At 35.3% G+C, this 13,633-nt stretch overlaps 1 protein-coding gene across 1 annotated transcript in view; it reads right to left on the reverse strand.

The window, feature by feature from the left end:
- Positions 1–314: 314 nt before the first annotated feature.
- Positions 315–13,633, reverse strand: part of LOC126759969 (tyramine/octopamine receptor-like) — a 51,464-nt gene continuing 38,145 nt past the window's right edge. The window contains exons 4-5 of the mRNA XM_050475267.1: positions 2,316–2,730; positions 315–961 (exon numbers count right to left, since the gene is read on the reverse strand). Coding sequence (XP_050331224.1) covers positions 475–961; positions 2,316–2,730 — 902 coding nt within the window. The 3' untranslated portion in view covers positions 315–474. The remainder of the gene's footprint in view (positions 962–2,315; positions 2,731–13,633) is intronic.

The following is a 13,633-nucleotide window of genomic DNA, read 5'->3' on the forward strand; positions in this document are numbered from 1 at the left end:
ATAATGGGATTTGTTCGCCCGAATGATTTTATATCTCATAAATCGGACAACGTGTATGGTAAGGGTTTATGTCTTATAAATTAAAAGAATTCTGCTCAAAAATTTGATGAAGTGGCTTCAGACCTTCTAGTGATCGCCATATAACTAAATAACGATTAGTAAGGAAGTTATATCAGTGAAATGAATAGTGGAGTATCGTTTGAAAACTTTGCTATTAATAGATGTCGATTTGACACACACAATTTTGTGCAATAAAGTTTTGCGAACATTTAGACATATTTTAAACGCCTATAAGTCCTTAAAAATTCCATGAGTATGTGATGGTTGGCAGTATCCCAACTCAGCTCTTTATTATTTGTGACATTTAAAACTTTTAAAAATTCCAAATTTGGTGGAGTTCATTTCCACATATGCACTTATGCATGCACCACAAATAATCTAAAAACGACATTTCCCGTTTTTCGGTTGACAACTTCAATTACTTTGTGGTGTTTGCGAGTTGTGCATTGCTGCGTTGATGTTCGGGACAATAATTGTATTATTGGTCAGTGAAATCGAGTTGTTTGTGCCGAGAGCGGGTAACTGCGTGCAGCTAACACTGTCGCCACCACCGGTCGTCCGCCTTCGTCGTTTGACCCAACCGCTGAAGCCTGCTTCCCCAACCCTTCGGCTATTCCCGCTGCTCATACGTAGCCCTTTGAATGTGTCGAGAAATGCACGCCGAAAGCTGGCATTCATGAAGCAATATGTTATGGGGTTGCAGCAGCTTGAGGAGTATGCGAGCAATTGAAAAAAGCAGATGGATGTGTAGTCGATGTACTCGTAAATAGCTGGGCCGATAAACATGGCAATGGTGTTGATCACGTACAGTGGCGTCCAGCATATGAAGAACTCCAGCACCAAAACGAAAAGCATTTTGACGACTCGTTTTTTACTTTCCAGATTTTTCGCCTCGTTTGACCTGTTAGAATGAAACAGTGAAAACAAAATGAATAATTTTTATCTATGGTTTCAATCCACTTAATTCTAGTAAAATAATGAAATATTTAGACAAAATTTAGAATTAAATCTTCATTTTAAACCTTTTATACAGGCAAAACCAGTGATGGTAACTTCTGTGAATGAAATAGGGGATTGTCAAAATTCTTGACAATTGGTCCGAAATGGAGGAATTTCCCTTTGATTGCTAAGTTGACAATTTAGGCATTTCCTGTGAAGGTTACTTGTTATAAGTTTCGAGAACTGAAAAAGTGCAAAGGAAATAAAATCATGATAATAAGCTGGTACATACAAGGTGCGTTCCGAAGTAAACAGGACTTTTTGAATCTAGCGCTCCTGGTGGCGCCATCTACATATACAGATGTCGACTGGTGCGTTAGAATCTGCTATCGATCTGTTTTATCGATTGACCAGTGAGAATTTCACGATATTTCATTGATTGGAAGTGAAGTTATTGCGTTTTAAGTGTCAGTATGTTTGTGTTATCGGTGCGAAAATGAGCTTCGAACAAAGAGCCAACATTAAATTTTGTTTTAAAATTGGTAAAACTTTTACCGAAACGTTTCAATTGATGAAACAAGTTTATGATTACCTATCCCGCTCAGAATTCAACATTCGATTCGATGCTTATGACCGATTATTTGACCAAAAATCACATTTTACTACTAACCACTCCCCGTATTCATGAAAGGAAAGCATTATGCAGACGTAGAGGCTATTGAAAAGGCTTGCACCGGTATACTGGCGGCCGTACCGGGCAACGAGCTAAAACACTCGTGTAGTCCTGTTTACTTTGGAAACCACCTTGTATATTTTGTTCGTGCTTCGTAGTTTCTTGTTTCCGACTTCTGTTTTGCAAAAAAATAGTAGGCATGTATGTATTTTATTGTGAAACACACGAAATGTGAGTCCAGCGCCGATATGTTCGTTCAGCACGTTGACTCGGTTTAGAAGGTAACGGAAGTTCGCTTAATTCGGTTCACTGAATTCGATCTAAATTCATGTCCAAAGTAATTATTATATTTATATGCAGAGAGAGTTCGATTCCTTTCCTCAAGAAATAATCCTTTATAAGAAAATATCTCAAAACTATTAGATGTACTAGTTTAGAGTAATCGAGATGTACTGTACTATATTTAAAAACTTGTTATGTATATGTACATGTATATAAGACGCTTCAGTATATGCAATCCGACAAAGTCTTATTTAAAAATTGTGTACGTAAAAAGATGATGACCATTGAAAGGGCAATATGAAGCTTATTTGAATATTCGCAAATGTGTGAGGATGCACGAATGCCTCCCTGTCAAGCTCACCTTCTCAGCGCGGATTCAGAATTGCGTATGATTGGTGAGGAATCGAATATCCGTCGATTGTCCATCAAATATTGCTGTTGCAATTGCAGCGGAGTTGGTTTCCAAAAATTTTGCTGCTGATTACTGTTATGATGGGCCAAATTGGCACGCAGTGTCAAACGCGACTGCCTATGCTGATGCGTATGCTGCTGTACGGTATATATTGATGGCTCACTTTTATTGCCATTGTTGTTGTAGCCGTGCAGTTCTCTCATTGTATTATTTCGAATTTCCCGCGAGTTCTTTTGCTGCAAGTCCATTTGTGGCTCTGCCGCATCCACACCCGACAGCACACGCAAACCAAACAAGTTCTGTGGTGTTTTCACTGATGCAGTCGAGAAGGACTTGTTTGAAATGTCTTCAATGACGCCGTCATCTGTGTGAGCGGATGAAAAAAGACAAATAGAGAAAAGTAATATGGTTGATGAGAAAAATCATAATTAATCCGAAAAATTTTATTCAGTTTTTATATTTTATCGATGGTATCCTGGAAACCATTTCCAAGTTTTTCGTTATCGTTAAACGAGCAATCGCTTTTAAATAAAAACTTAGTTCATTTTAAAATATTAGATTCAAATTTTACATGATTTTACTGAATATTTATTATTTATTTATTTATAATAATTTAATAATTCATATAACAAAAAGAGTTTTATTATATAAATACATAAACGCAGCACTGGCTACGAGGCCTTCAGCCGTCTTGTAATTATAACTAGGTGAAAAATTCTAATTGCTAAGGGTTAGTAAAGATGACAAATCGCTTTTTTTTTTTTTTTTTTTTTTTTTTTGGTACTGAATACATTAGAAGGTATCATATCAATAATACAATATCATAACAATATTTTTTTGACTGGCATGCTGTAAATTTAAGGGCACTTATTTATAGTACCAGAAGGTAAAATATAAAAAAAATTATTTTAAGAAAATAAACTTACTTAATAACAAGTTCTTGAGTAATCAACATTTCTTTCCTGCAACTTGCAAAAATTAAAAGCGCGGTAAATATCTTCAGAGGTTGGCATAACTCTATAAGTAAAATCTTAGAGAATCTTATATTCAGTATATTGGAAATTTAAGTATCTTTTTTTGGCATTAGCACATATTAATATCAGAAAAAGGTGCTAACTGAGTTTCATTATGGTACCTCACCCATCAAGATTGTATAAGGAGTAAAGTCAATATTATGTTTGAATAACCATTCCCGCGTGAGTCGCGTACAAAATACAGCTTCTGCAAGAGCTGAAGCCACTCGACCTTCCCAAGCGACATCGCTCCGCTCTATGGGCTCTTGAAAAGTTCCAAGAAGATCCGACGTTTTGAGCCAAATTTTGTTCGGCGTTGAGACCCATTTCTGGCTCCATAGATATGTAAACAAGCAAGCAGGTGTGGTTTGTTAGCCGATGGAGTCCTCGGTCCATATTTCTTCAAACATGATGTCCGTGAGAACGTAACCGTCAAAGGCGATCGTTATCGCAACATGATAACCGACTATTAGATGCCTGAATTTGAATCTCGTGATCTCGGCGACATTTGCTTTCAACAAGATGACGCCAATCTCTCCACATTGCATCAATCAATGGATTTATTGAGAGAACACTTCGGTGAATAGATAATTTCTCATTTTGGGCCGGTGGATTGGCCAGCAAGATCGTGTGATATCACACCTTTAGACTTTTTCATTAAGGTATAGCTTCCTTAAGGTACCTCACATACCAACGCCAATTTACATATATCGAGTAAAAATTGTGAATACAATTTATACGAGTATAGGACCAATCCAGTTTCTCCCGATTTTATCCAAGATATACTTTTATTGGAAAAACACTATCTTTCAATTTTATTAAAATAACTAAAATATATATGTGATAGAAAATGAACTGGAAGTTCGAAAATCTTATATATTTATATTGGGGCTAAGGGTACTAACCCAATTCAACGCATTTGTCGGTGTTATCGTCCGATTTTTCCAATTTTCATGGTCGAAAGGATTTATTCTCGGCAAAATTGGCTTGAAAGATTTGGGAGATCTGTAAATTAAACTAAATAGGGCGCGAGGCCACACCCACTTTACAAAATTTTTAAAACCACAGATTACCTTCCTAATGCCATTCGTTGCATCAAATCAATGGATTTATTATTATAGTATTATCTGCAGATATTATTGCTTTGATTTCATCTATCTCAATTAGTTTTAGGTGGTAATAACAACCGGTAATAACAAAACAATTATACTCTGTAGCAACATGTTGCAAGAGTATAAAGAACGGAACAAGCGGTAGTGTTTTCGAAGGTTTACAGAATATTAAAGATAGTAAAATTCTAAGAGAGTGGAGTGTTAATATTTATACTGTGGCGTCTAAATAAAATGAATAAACGTCACACAGATTATGTGGTCCTTAATGTGGCGGTTGTTTCTCGAAGAAACTATGTATCTGGCACTAGATGTTCTGAAAAGGATAGACAGCAAAGTTAGAAAAAATAGTAAATTATTGATATTTTCGGTATTAAATTAAAAAAGTTTTAGGCTTTCTAGCGATTTAGATGAGAGGTGCCACACTTTGAAGCAATATTTGAGCAGTTTTGAATCTGATATCTTTATTAGTGTTGCATTTATATACTCATATAGTAAATTGAAAGAACCGGATGGATCTCAAAATTGTGTTATATGGGGAAAAGGCTTGGTTGTATGGTAGTTCGATTTCATTAATTTTCAAAGTGTAACCTAAAGATGTGAAGATAAAGTCTTAAGCCAAATTTGTTTGAAATTTATGGAGTAGCATTTCACCGAAAAGTGGGCGGAGCTACCTCCATTGTCTCTGGCGTTTTTTTTAGTGAGTCCTCTAATTTTTAGGAGAATTCTAGTTAACATTTGCAGAGAGATGGGATTGTCTTATTGCCTTATTTTAACCATTTTCAAACTTTATCACGAAATTCTAAAGAAAAATGTTTCCACATTATCTGGTTGATATACAATACTTGTATTTTACTAGTTCGTTATTCTATTGGAGAACGTTTTGGCACCGCTCAAGTTTTCGAAAAAATTTTAAATCAGCGATGTTATGATATTTTATATTACCTTAAAGGTATGTACACCTATAGTTTAAGTTGTGAATTAGTTACATCCTTTTATAGTTTTCCGCTTAACATTTTACTTACTAACCTTCTTAGTTTTCAAAATGTCTACATTTTATTCTCAGTTATAGCTTGCACGACCAGAGGAACATACGGTATTAAAGTCGTCTCTTCATCCTGCTTATTATACTAAGTACTACTATGAGCAAAAAATTTTAGGATTTTCTTCATAATTCTAAAATTCATTATTTATTCTTCGAAATCTATGTCATCCACCTCAAAATAATCCCCCTTGGCCTCAATACACTCGTGCCAACGTTTTTTCCTATCTTCGAAACAGTTGTTAAAGTCAGTTTCCGGAATAGCCTTCCATACTCGTAGCGATTCACGTTTAATGTCTTCAATTGGAATTGCTGAATAGCCATAACTTAGAGGTAAATCAGGCGAATCGGTGGTTGCGGCTCGATATTCGTCGAAAATTTGGCTAAAATCTCACGAAGAATCAATGCAGTATGTAGGGGTGCATTATCGTGGTACAATATCGAAGAGTTGTCGTCCCATAATTCCGGTCTCTTTTTACGAATAGCTGCGCATAATTGACGCATAACACTTAAATAGTATTCCTTGTTGACAGTTTGGCCGATCGGAAAGAATTCGGAGTCCAGTATATTACAGTTCGGAGTATTGTTCACAAGTGTACAAAAGCGTTTTGCCAAAAGTGATCGCAAAAAAAAGTGATCAGCGATGGAATTCAAACGTAATTGTGTGATTGCTTTATATTTAGCTGTAAAATCACAGCAAGCAATTGTTCGTGAGCTCAAACACCTTAATGTGAATAAAGTTTTTGTTTATCGCACCATCACTCGTTACAATGATACATGGTAGCATCGCAAAACGCCATGGAGGTGGTCATCAAAAGACTGAAGAAGCGACTTGAGCGAAATCCACGACGAAGTGCCAATCAAATGACAAGCCTTACAAGTTCAAAAAGGCCCATGATCTCACACCGAAGCAGCAACAAGTAAGACTTGATAGAGCGAAGCAGTTGCTTCGCTTGGCCGAAAGCGGTCAAATTCCGAACATTGTGTTTTCTGACGAAACAATTTTCCAATTGAGCAATTCGTAAACTCTCAAAACAATAGGATTTACTTGACCGACCGTTCATACGAGAATCTAAGTCATCGGTTGGCCACCATGGAGGTTTCAACAAGACTTAGAACCGTCTCACAAAGCGCGAGAGAACCAAAATGGCTGGAAAATAACGTTCCGAACTTCATTATGACCACACAATGGCTCTTGAATTCACCAGATGCGAAGCCAATGGATTATTCTCTCTGGACCATTTTGGAGAGCAAGGTCCGAAGTAAAAAATACACCAGTCTCGAGATGCTGAAGAAAGCCATTGTCCGTGAGTGGGCCAAAATACCGGCAAGTCACATTCGGGCAGCTTGCTATTCGTTTTTTGACCGTCTCAAGGCCATAGTTAAGGCAAAAGATGTTCATATCGAGCAAAAGTGAATTGGTCCTGAATTTATGATTATTTTCACACATTTTGTACTTTAAAATAAATAAAAATAATTTCCCAAACCGAATTTATGGCTTTTTAATTGGTTACACTTCGAGTGCCTGAGCGATTGGTCCGATTCAACTCATTTTTGACATACAGACATACCATTACAAGAAGAAGATTATCCTTTAATTTCAGTTATATATATCACACATTGACCAACATTTTCGATCAAAAGTCAACTATAGGTACCGGAGTCCAAGTATACAGTACATAGGGGCTTGAACAGTTTTTATTGGATTTAACAATTTTTGGTCATAAGATGGCACACACTAAAAACATTAACATTAACAGTACCGGAGGAGTAAGCTGGGTTATTTTCAGATTTCATCCATTTCCACACTTTAGTGGTTTAGGAGATATGTGTATTAAACTTATTAGAGGGCGGGGCGACGCCCACTTTTTCAAAAAAAAACCGTACCAAGTTTCATCGAGATATCTCAATTTTTACTCAAGTTACAGCTTGCACGGCCGGACGGACATACAGACAGTCAACCGGATTTCAACTTTTCTCGTCACCCCGATTATTTATACAAGTATATATATATATAACCCTATATCTATCTCGATTAGTTGTAGGCGATACGTACAACTGTTAGGTGAACAAAACTATCATACTCTGTAGCAACTGGTTACAAGAGTATAAAAACTAAAAAGAAATATTTGAAGCATGAGGGAAGAGGAGTTCATATTTTTGTTGAAGTAAACGTTGTTTACCAAAGCGGAAACGTTGTGAAGTTTGCATGCAGTCAATTACTTGCTATTTTTACTGCTGTACATATTGTTGTTTTAAATAATTTGCGATATTTGTATTAGCTGTCGAAAGAAATTCAGCATGCGCGTGTCGTTAATTTCCTATGGCGCAGAGAAAATTACTCTCCACATGGACCCAAAGGCCTAAATGTATGTGTAAGTATTTAAATATGTAAGTGGGGTTACTATTATGCCTCTCATTATATGCTTTGTTACTAAGTCATTAATGATTTCTATTTGAATAAATTCTATCTACAGTTGGATATTGAAATCGGCTTGGAAGTGATGCGTTTATGACGTCAATAGATAATTATAATTATTAGGATATGATTGTATAAAGAAAAGCGATTTGGAACCTCTATACATATGAACATATTTTTTGATGTTATTAATTTTGAAGTTCATCCCTACAATGTAATTTTTTTCATGTACGAACACACACATGACACGGTGGCTTAAACATGTATGAATAATTATACATATAATTGGGTCAAAAATAGATATATCTCAGAAATACTTTTAATATTTCCTTGACCCTTGAAAAGTAGGGGAAATTTTCGTAGCCGCTCCTTACATGTTATTATTTATATGTCTTGCCATTTATTTATACTCGCAACGCACTGAATACTGGTAAAGTCTCAGCGCTTTCGCCCACAAGAATATATATCATTAAATTTCATCAAAATTGGAGACTTCCCAACGCAGACTAAACATAGAACCTTTATATATACGTAAAAGCAGTTATTATAAATGAAATTTTAAAATTATGCACTTTTTATAAATCTATATCAATATTGCATCTTCTGACAAGGAGCAAGGACAAAGGAACTCCATATTAAAATACTTTTTCAAAAGTCCTTAAAAGTGAATGATGGCTTTTGAAATCAAAACTGTCGTAATTTAAAACATTTTGAGATGACTGCCAAGCTCTCACTAAGACCAAAAATGTCTCAGCCGATTAAAATGAATAAGATCATAGTACCACAAGCAAATGATGTAACTTATATTGGTATTCACTTGGCTCAGAAGATGGCTCACGTGGAGAGAACACTGAATATGTGTTGTATAACTATCACGAAAATAAGAGTAGCAAATAAACTGGTTTTAAAATAAAAATTCTAAACTTAGTCCTGACAACACAGTTCTGCTAGATATATACGTGGGTTGCTATATATATTTCTGGCCTAATAATGTAAATAGGCATACTTATCAACGAAAATGTTTTTTTTTTTTTTAGTTTTTTATTTTTTTTTTTTTTTTGTCGATTGCTGATTTGTTTCGGGCTCATACGCATAGATCCATGATTCGTCACCTGTAACGATCTTATAAACGACTTTTGAAGCACCGCGATCGTATTTTTTCAGCATTTCTTTCCACCAATCCACACGAGCCTTCTTTTGAGCGATTGTCAAATTGTGCGGGATCCAACGAGAACAAACCTTTTTTACGGCCAGGTGTTCATGCAATATCGAATGTACATATGCTGGTGGGAGAAATGCATAGGCATGCCTCTATCTGAAGGTATGTTACATGACGGTCTTGCATTATCAGTTCACGTACGGCATCGAGGTTTTCTGGCACAACGGCTGTTTTTGGACGACCTTCACGGAATTCGTCTTTGAGCGAGCGTCGGCCACGATTGAATTCGTTGTACCAGTTTTTCACAGTGCTATAGGATGGTGCTTCATAGCCATACAAATATTTTAGTTCATCGATGCACTCTTGTCGTGATAATCCACGTCGAAAGTTGTGAAAAATGATCGCACGAAAATGTTCACGAGTTAATTCCATTTTTTGGCCGAGATGAATTTTTTAATTCCCTGTAAATAGAACAATTCACGATTAAATGACAAAACGTTCTGAGTGATGTTATGCTAAAAAATGTCAAACTTTCCAATGGAAATGTCAGATTACACCAGGCAACACTTAGTGTTGCCCTAGACCAGAATATATATAGCAGCCCTCGTAATAAAGGTTCCAGTCAAAAATACTTAGAACGATAACGGGTTCACCATTGTACATGCGAAACGGAAATATGTACAAAGATCTGTGTATTCATACGGAAAAGAAAGAAATGTTGAGGGCAGCAGAAAGAAAACTTAAACGCTAATGCCTTGCTGCGATCTTGTAATTAAACCCATTTGAAAAAGCAGCATTCTAAAAAGCAATGTATTAGCAAAATGAATTTAAATAGTTTTGAGATGTATTACTCATTGTTAGGTTTGAAGAAAGTATATTTAATAAGTAAAGAATGCTTAAAACAAAAATATATTTTCGCATATTTTGCCATTATTTTGTGGAAAATTATCGCGCTTTAAGTAATTTTGAATATCAATATTATTTATTTACAATCTATCAGTACGACATTAAGTAAATTAGGTGAATAGTTTAATGTTATAATAGAAATAGTTGAACTTCAGGAAGAATTGCTACTATGTATAGTATATTCTAAATTCAACAATTAAGATATTATTTTCAATATACAAAACCTTATCTCCAAAAGGTAAATCTAACAAATGATTTTTTTTTAAATCTTCGGCTTTTATCGCCAGTAGGGCAAATGCCAGAACATTTGTATGACGCTGCGAATTTCATCTTTAACGTATAGAATATTTAGATCCTTATGAATTTAGTTATTGGCCACAAACCAGGGCGCATTACCAATAAGTCTAAGCATTTTTAACTGATTTCGATGAAAAAAAATGTCAATGTTCGATTGAAGTTCACGCAAGTGAGGAAAGTCAGAAACGATTTTTTTACATATGACTCAAGCAGCTCACGACTTCCGGTCTTTGATCAAGTATAATCTGGGTAGTCTAAGAACATCCGTTTGAAGGCGAGCTGTATTGGATATGTTCAACTCCATTTTCATGAATTTCAATGATGATTTCGGCTGATTTTTGATGAATTCACGCACAGTTTCGATGGAATTTCCGGTGATCACGAATTTTGTTTGGCCCACATGTTGATCGTCATTTATCTCCTCACGACCACTTTGAAAATTTTGAAACCCCTGGTGCACTCTGCTACGGAATAAGCAATCATCGCCATAAACTTGTTTCATAAATTGAAACGTTTCGGTAAAAGTTTTACCAATTTTAAAACAAAATTGAATGTCTGTTAAAAACCGATAACACAAACATTCATTTAAAACGCAATTACTTCACTTCCAATCAATGAAATGTCATGAAATTCGCACTGGACAATCAATAAAAATATCAGATTCTAACGCACCAGTCGACATATTGTTGGCGCCAGCAGGGGGCGCTAGATTCAAGAAGTCCTGTTTACTTTGGAACGCACCTTTTATAAAAGGCAATCTACGTAATACAAGCAGTCTGTATAGCATTTCCATTAACTATGGTATTTCCATGTACTATATTTTAAACCACTTTTATTTATTACTGCAGAGCAACCATGAGTTCTATCATCTGTGTGCTTGCAACTAGTTATTAGGACATATTCGCGAATTTTGAAATGTGTTCTGTTGGGAAAATGTGTTCCTGATATCAAAAATATATGGAACCTATTGCCTTGTTTGTTTTTGTCGGAAAGAAATCTAAATGAAAGTTCGGCATATGTATTTTTAATGACATATAGTCCAACACCGCAAAGCTTTATATGTTATAAGTTCATTTATTGAGTCTTTGCGGTTTCCTAAAAATTTTTGGACTACGTTTAAAATATTTCAAGGCGAGCCTTTCCTGATCGTTTAATTTTCTTGAAAGCTGTTTTCATTTTTAAGATGCCGTATTAATGGTTCTACAAATATTCAATCTTAAATTTTAGCCTCGCTTTGTTTGGGGAATTTCTCCTTCAGATAAACAAAACTCCCACTGCCGAGAAATCAGGCCGTACTCTATGTGAAATGCTGGTTGCTTGCATGTTTTCACAAAGTTCGCTTGACATGGATTGTGTATCAAATTACAGTTTGCTTCGATATCGCCTACCTGCAATACCAACTTTCTCAGAGTGCCTAGGACAATTTTGCAGTGGTTTATCCCACTAATCTTATAAATTTATCGAACAAAAATGACAGTTACAAATCACTTCATTGAAATGATTTGAAACTGAGAATGCACTGGAAATCTGTTACATTATCACAGCTGATTTAGACACTACAAAGGGAAAAAAATGTAAACAAACAAATTGTTTTTAAAACAATGAATCTAATTTCATCTGAAAATCGACTTAACAAATGAAAAAATGTATCCATTATTTCTATTATATGAAAAACATTAAAAAAACCCGTCTTTTTATTTAAAAATACATATGACAATCTTTTCTTTTGATAAATAGTAAATGTGAATTATTGAATGAGCTGTTTTTTGTTGAGAACATTAAGCTTAAATATAACATTTTAAATTTTCGGTCTGAACATGGTATTAGTGTAACTTTGCACACATTTTAAAACACTGTCTAGTCGAAAACAAAGCAGGTAATCCAACATGCACGGAAATGTGTCCAGTGTGTTCTAAATCAATGAAACGAATGTAAAAATGTGTGAACCAGATTCCGGAATAATCGCGTATCCGAAATAAAAAATATATTTTTTCTTTAAAGCGTTACGAGTTTTTTAGCCTGCCATGCCAATCCTAAACTGGAGTAGCAAAGTCTTCCGTATTTGAATGCAAACTAACTTTAATGAATATAAATGATAACTTCACTTTGACATATCTATGTATTTCGTTCGGTTCGCTGTATTAATCTCAAAAAGTAGACGTATCCGTAAAAAACGCACCTTTCATCTAATTTAGTTATTTTTTGATCTGCGTTGTCTCTGTTTGCGTCTAGCTTAAATTATTACAACAATTAAAGGAAATAAGATACACGTTATTAGAATAATTTACAATTAGTTCTAAGTCAATCTTAATCACTTTAAGCACAATTTTTAAACCTTTTTAATAACACACACGTTATACCTGTACAACAACACAATAATAAAGATTAAAAACTTAACTGAAATATTTACATTTTCTTAACAATGCAATGTGCTTTCAATTAATTATATTTAACAACACGTGAAGGCAAAACATGCCGACATCATTCAATGTTGGCACGTATTTATAACGATCGCAAACACTATTGCGTTCATAGTACCTGTACAACTGTTTGACTTTTAATATCAAACTGTTTGATTTGTATGATCAAACGTTAAAACTTAAATAAGATTCTTTAGATCCTTACTACTGGTGGGGGGAAAATAAAGACCTTATTCAAGAAATCTTTCATCTGATTTTATTTTGAAATTGTAAACCTTATATACTACTTTTTGATTTCTTACATACAATACAATACATATGCAATACAATACATGTGTGTGAGTGTGTTGTCATATAATTTATGTTGCATGGTTTGGGCTGTTTTTAAGTGCACAAGTGCATTTGTAATCAACTGCCCAAACCTAAGTAAATATGTTTATAATGTATTATATAATATTTCTTGAGTACATGCGAAGAAAGCTGAATCAGGTCATGATACGGACCCAAACATGGCTCGACACACACAACCTCCAGCTCGCTACGGAGAAAACAGAGCTATTGCTGCTAACAAACAAGCACATACCTCTCGAGATAAGCATGCACACAACTACGGATATTCTTAGGACGCAGAGAGCAGTAAACTACCTAGGCGTAAGACTGGACCCCAGACTAACCTTCTGGGTTCAAATCCAGCACGCCGCAGGAAAAGCAGCGAAGATCACCTCTCAACTGAGCCGATTAATGGCCAATATAGGGGGCCCCAGCCAAGAAAAGAGAAAGCTCCTAATGACGACGACAATAAGCGTCTTACTATACGGAGCCGAGATCTGGGCAGACGCTCTTAAAAAGGAAAACCGGCGCAAGGTAATGGCCAGAGTGCACCGCACCGCAGCCCTCAGAGT

This window comes from Bactrocera neohumeralis, chromosome 5 (genome assembly GCF_024586455.1).
Source record: "Bactrocera neohumeralis isolate Rockhampton chromosome 5, APGP_CSIRO_Bneo_wtdbg2-racon-allhic-juicebox.fasta_v2, whole genome shotgun sequence".
Classification (NCBI taxonomy): domain Eukaryota; kingdom Metazoa; phylum Arthropoda; class Insecta; order Diptera; family Tephritidae; genus Bactrocera; species Bactrocera neohumeralis.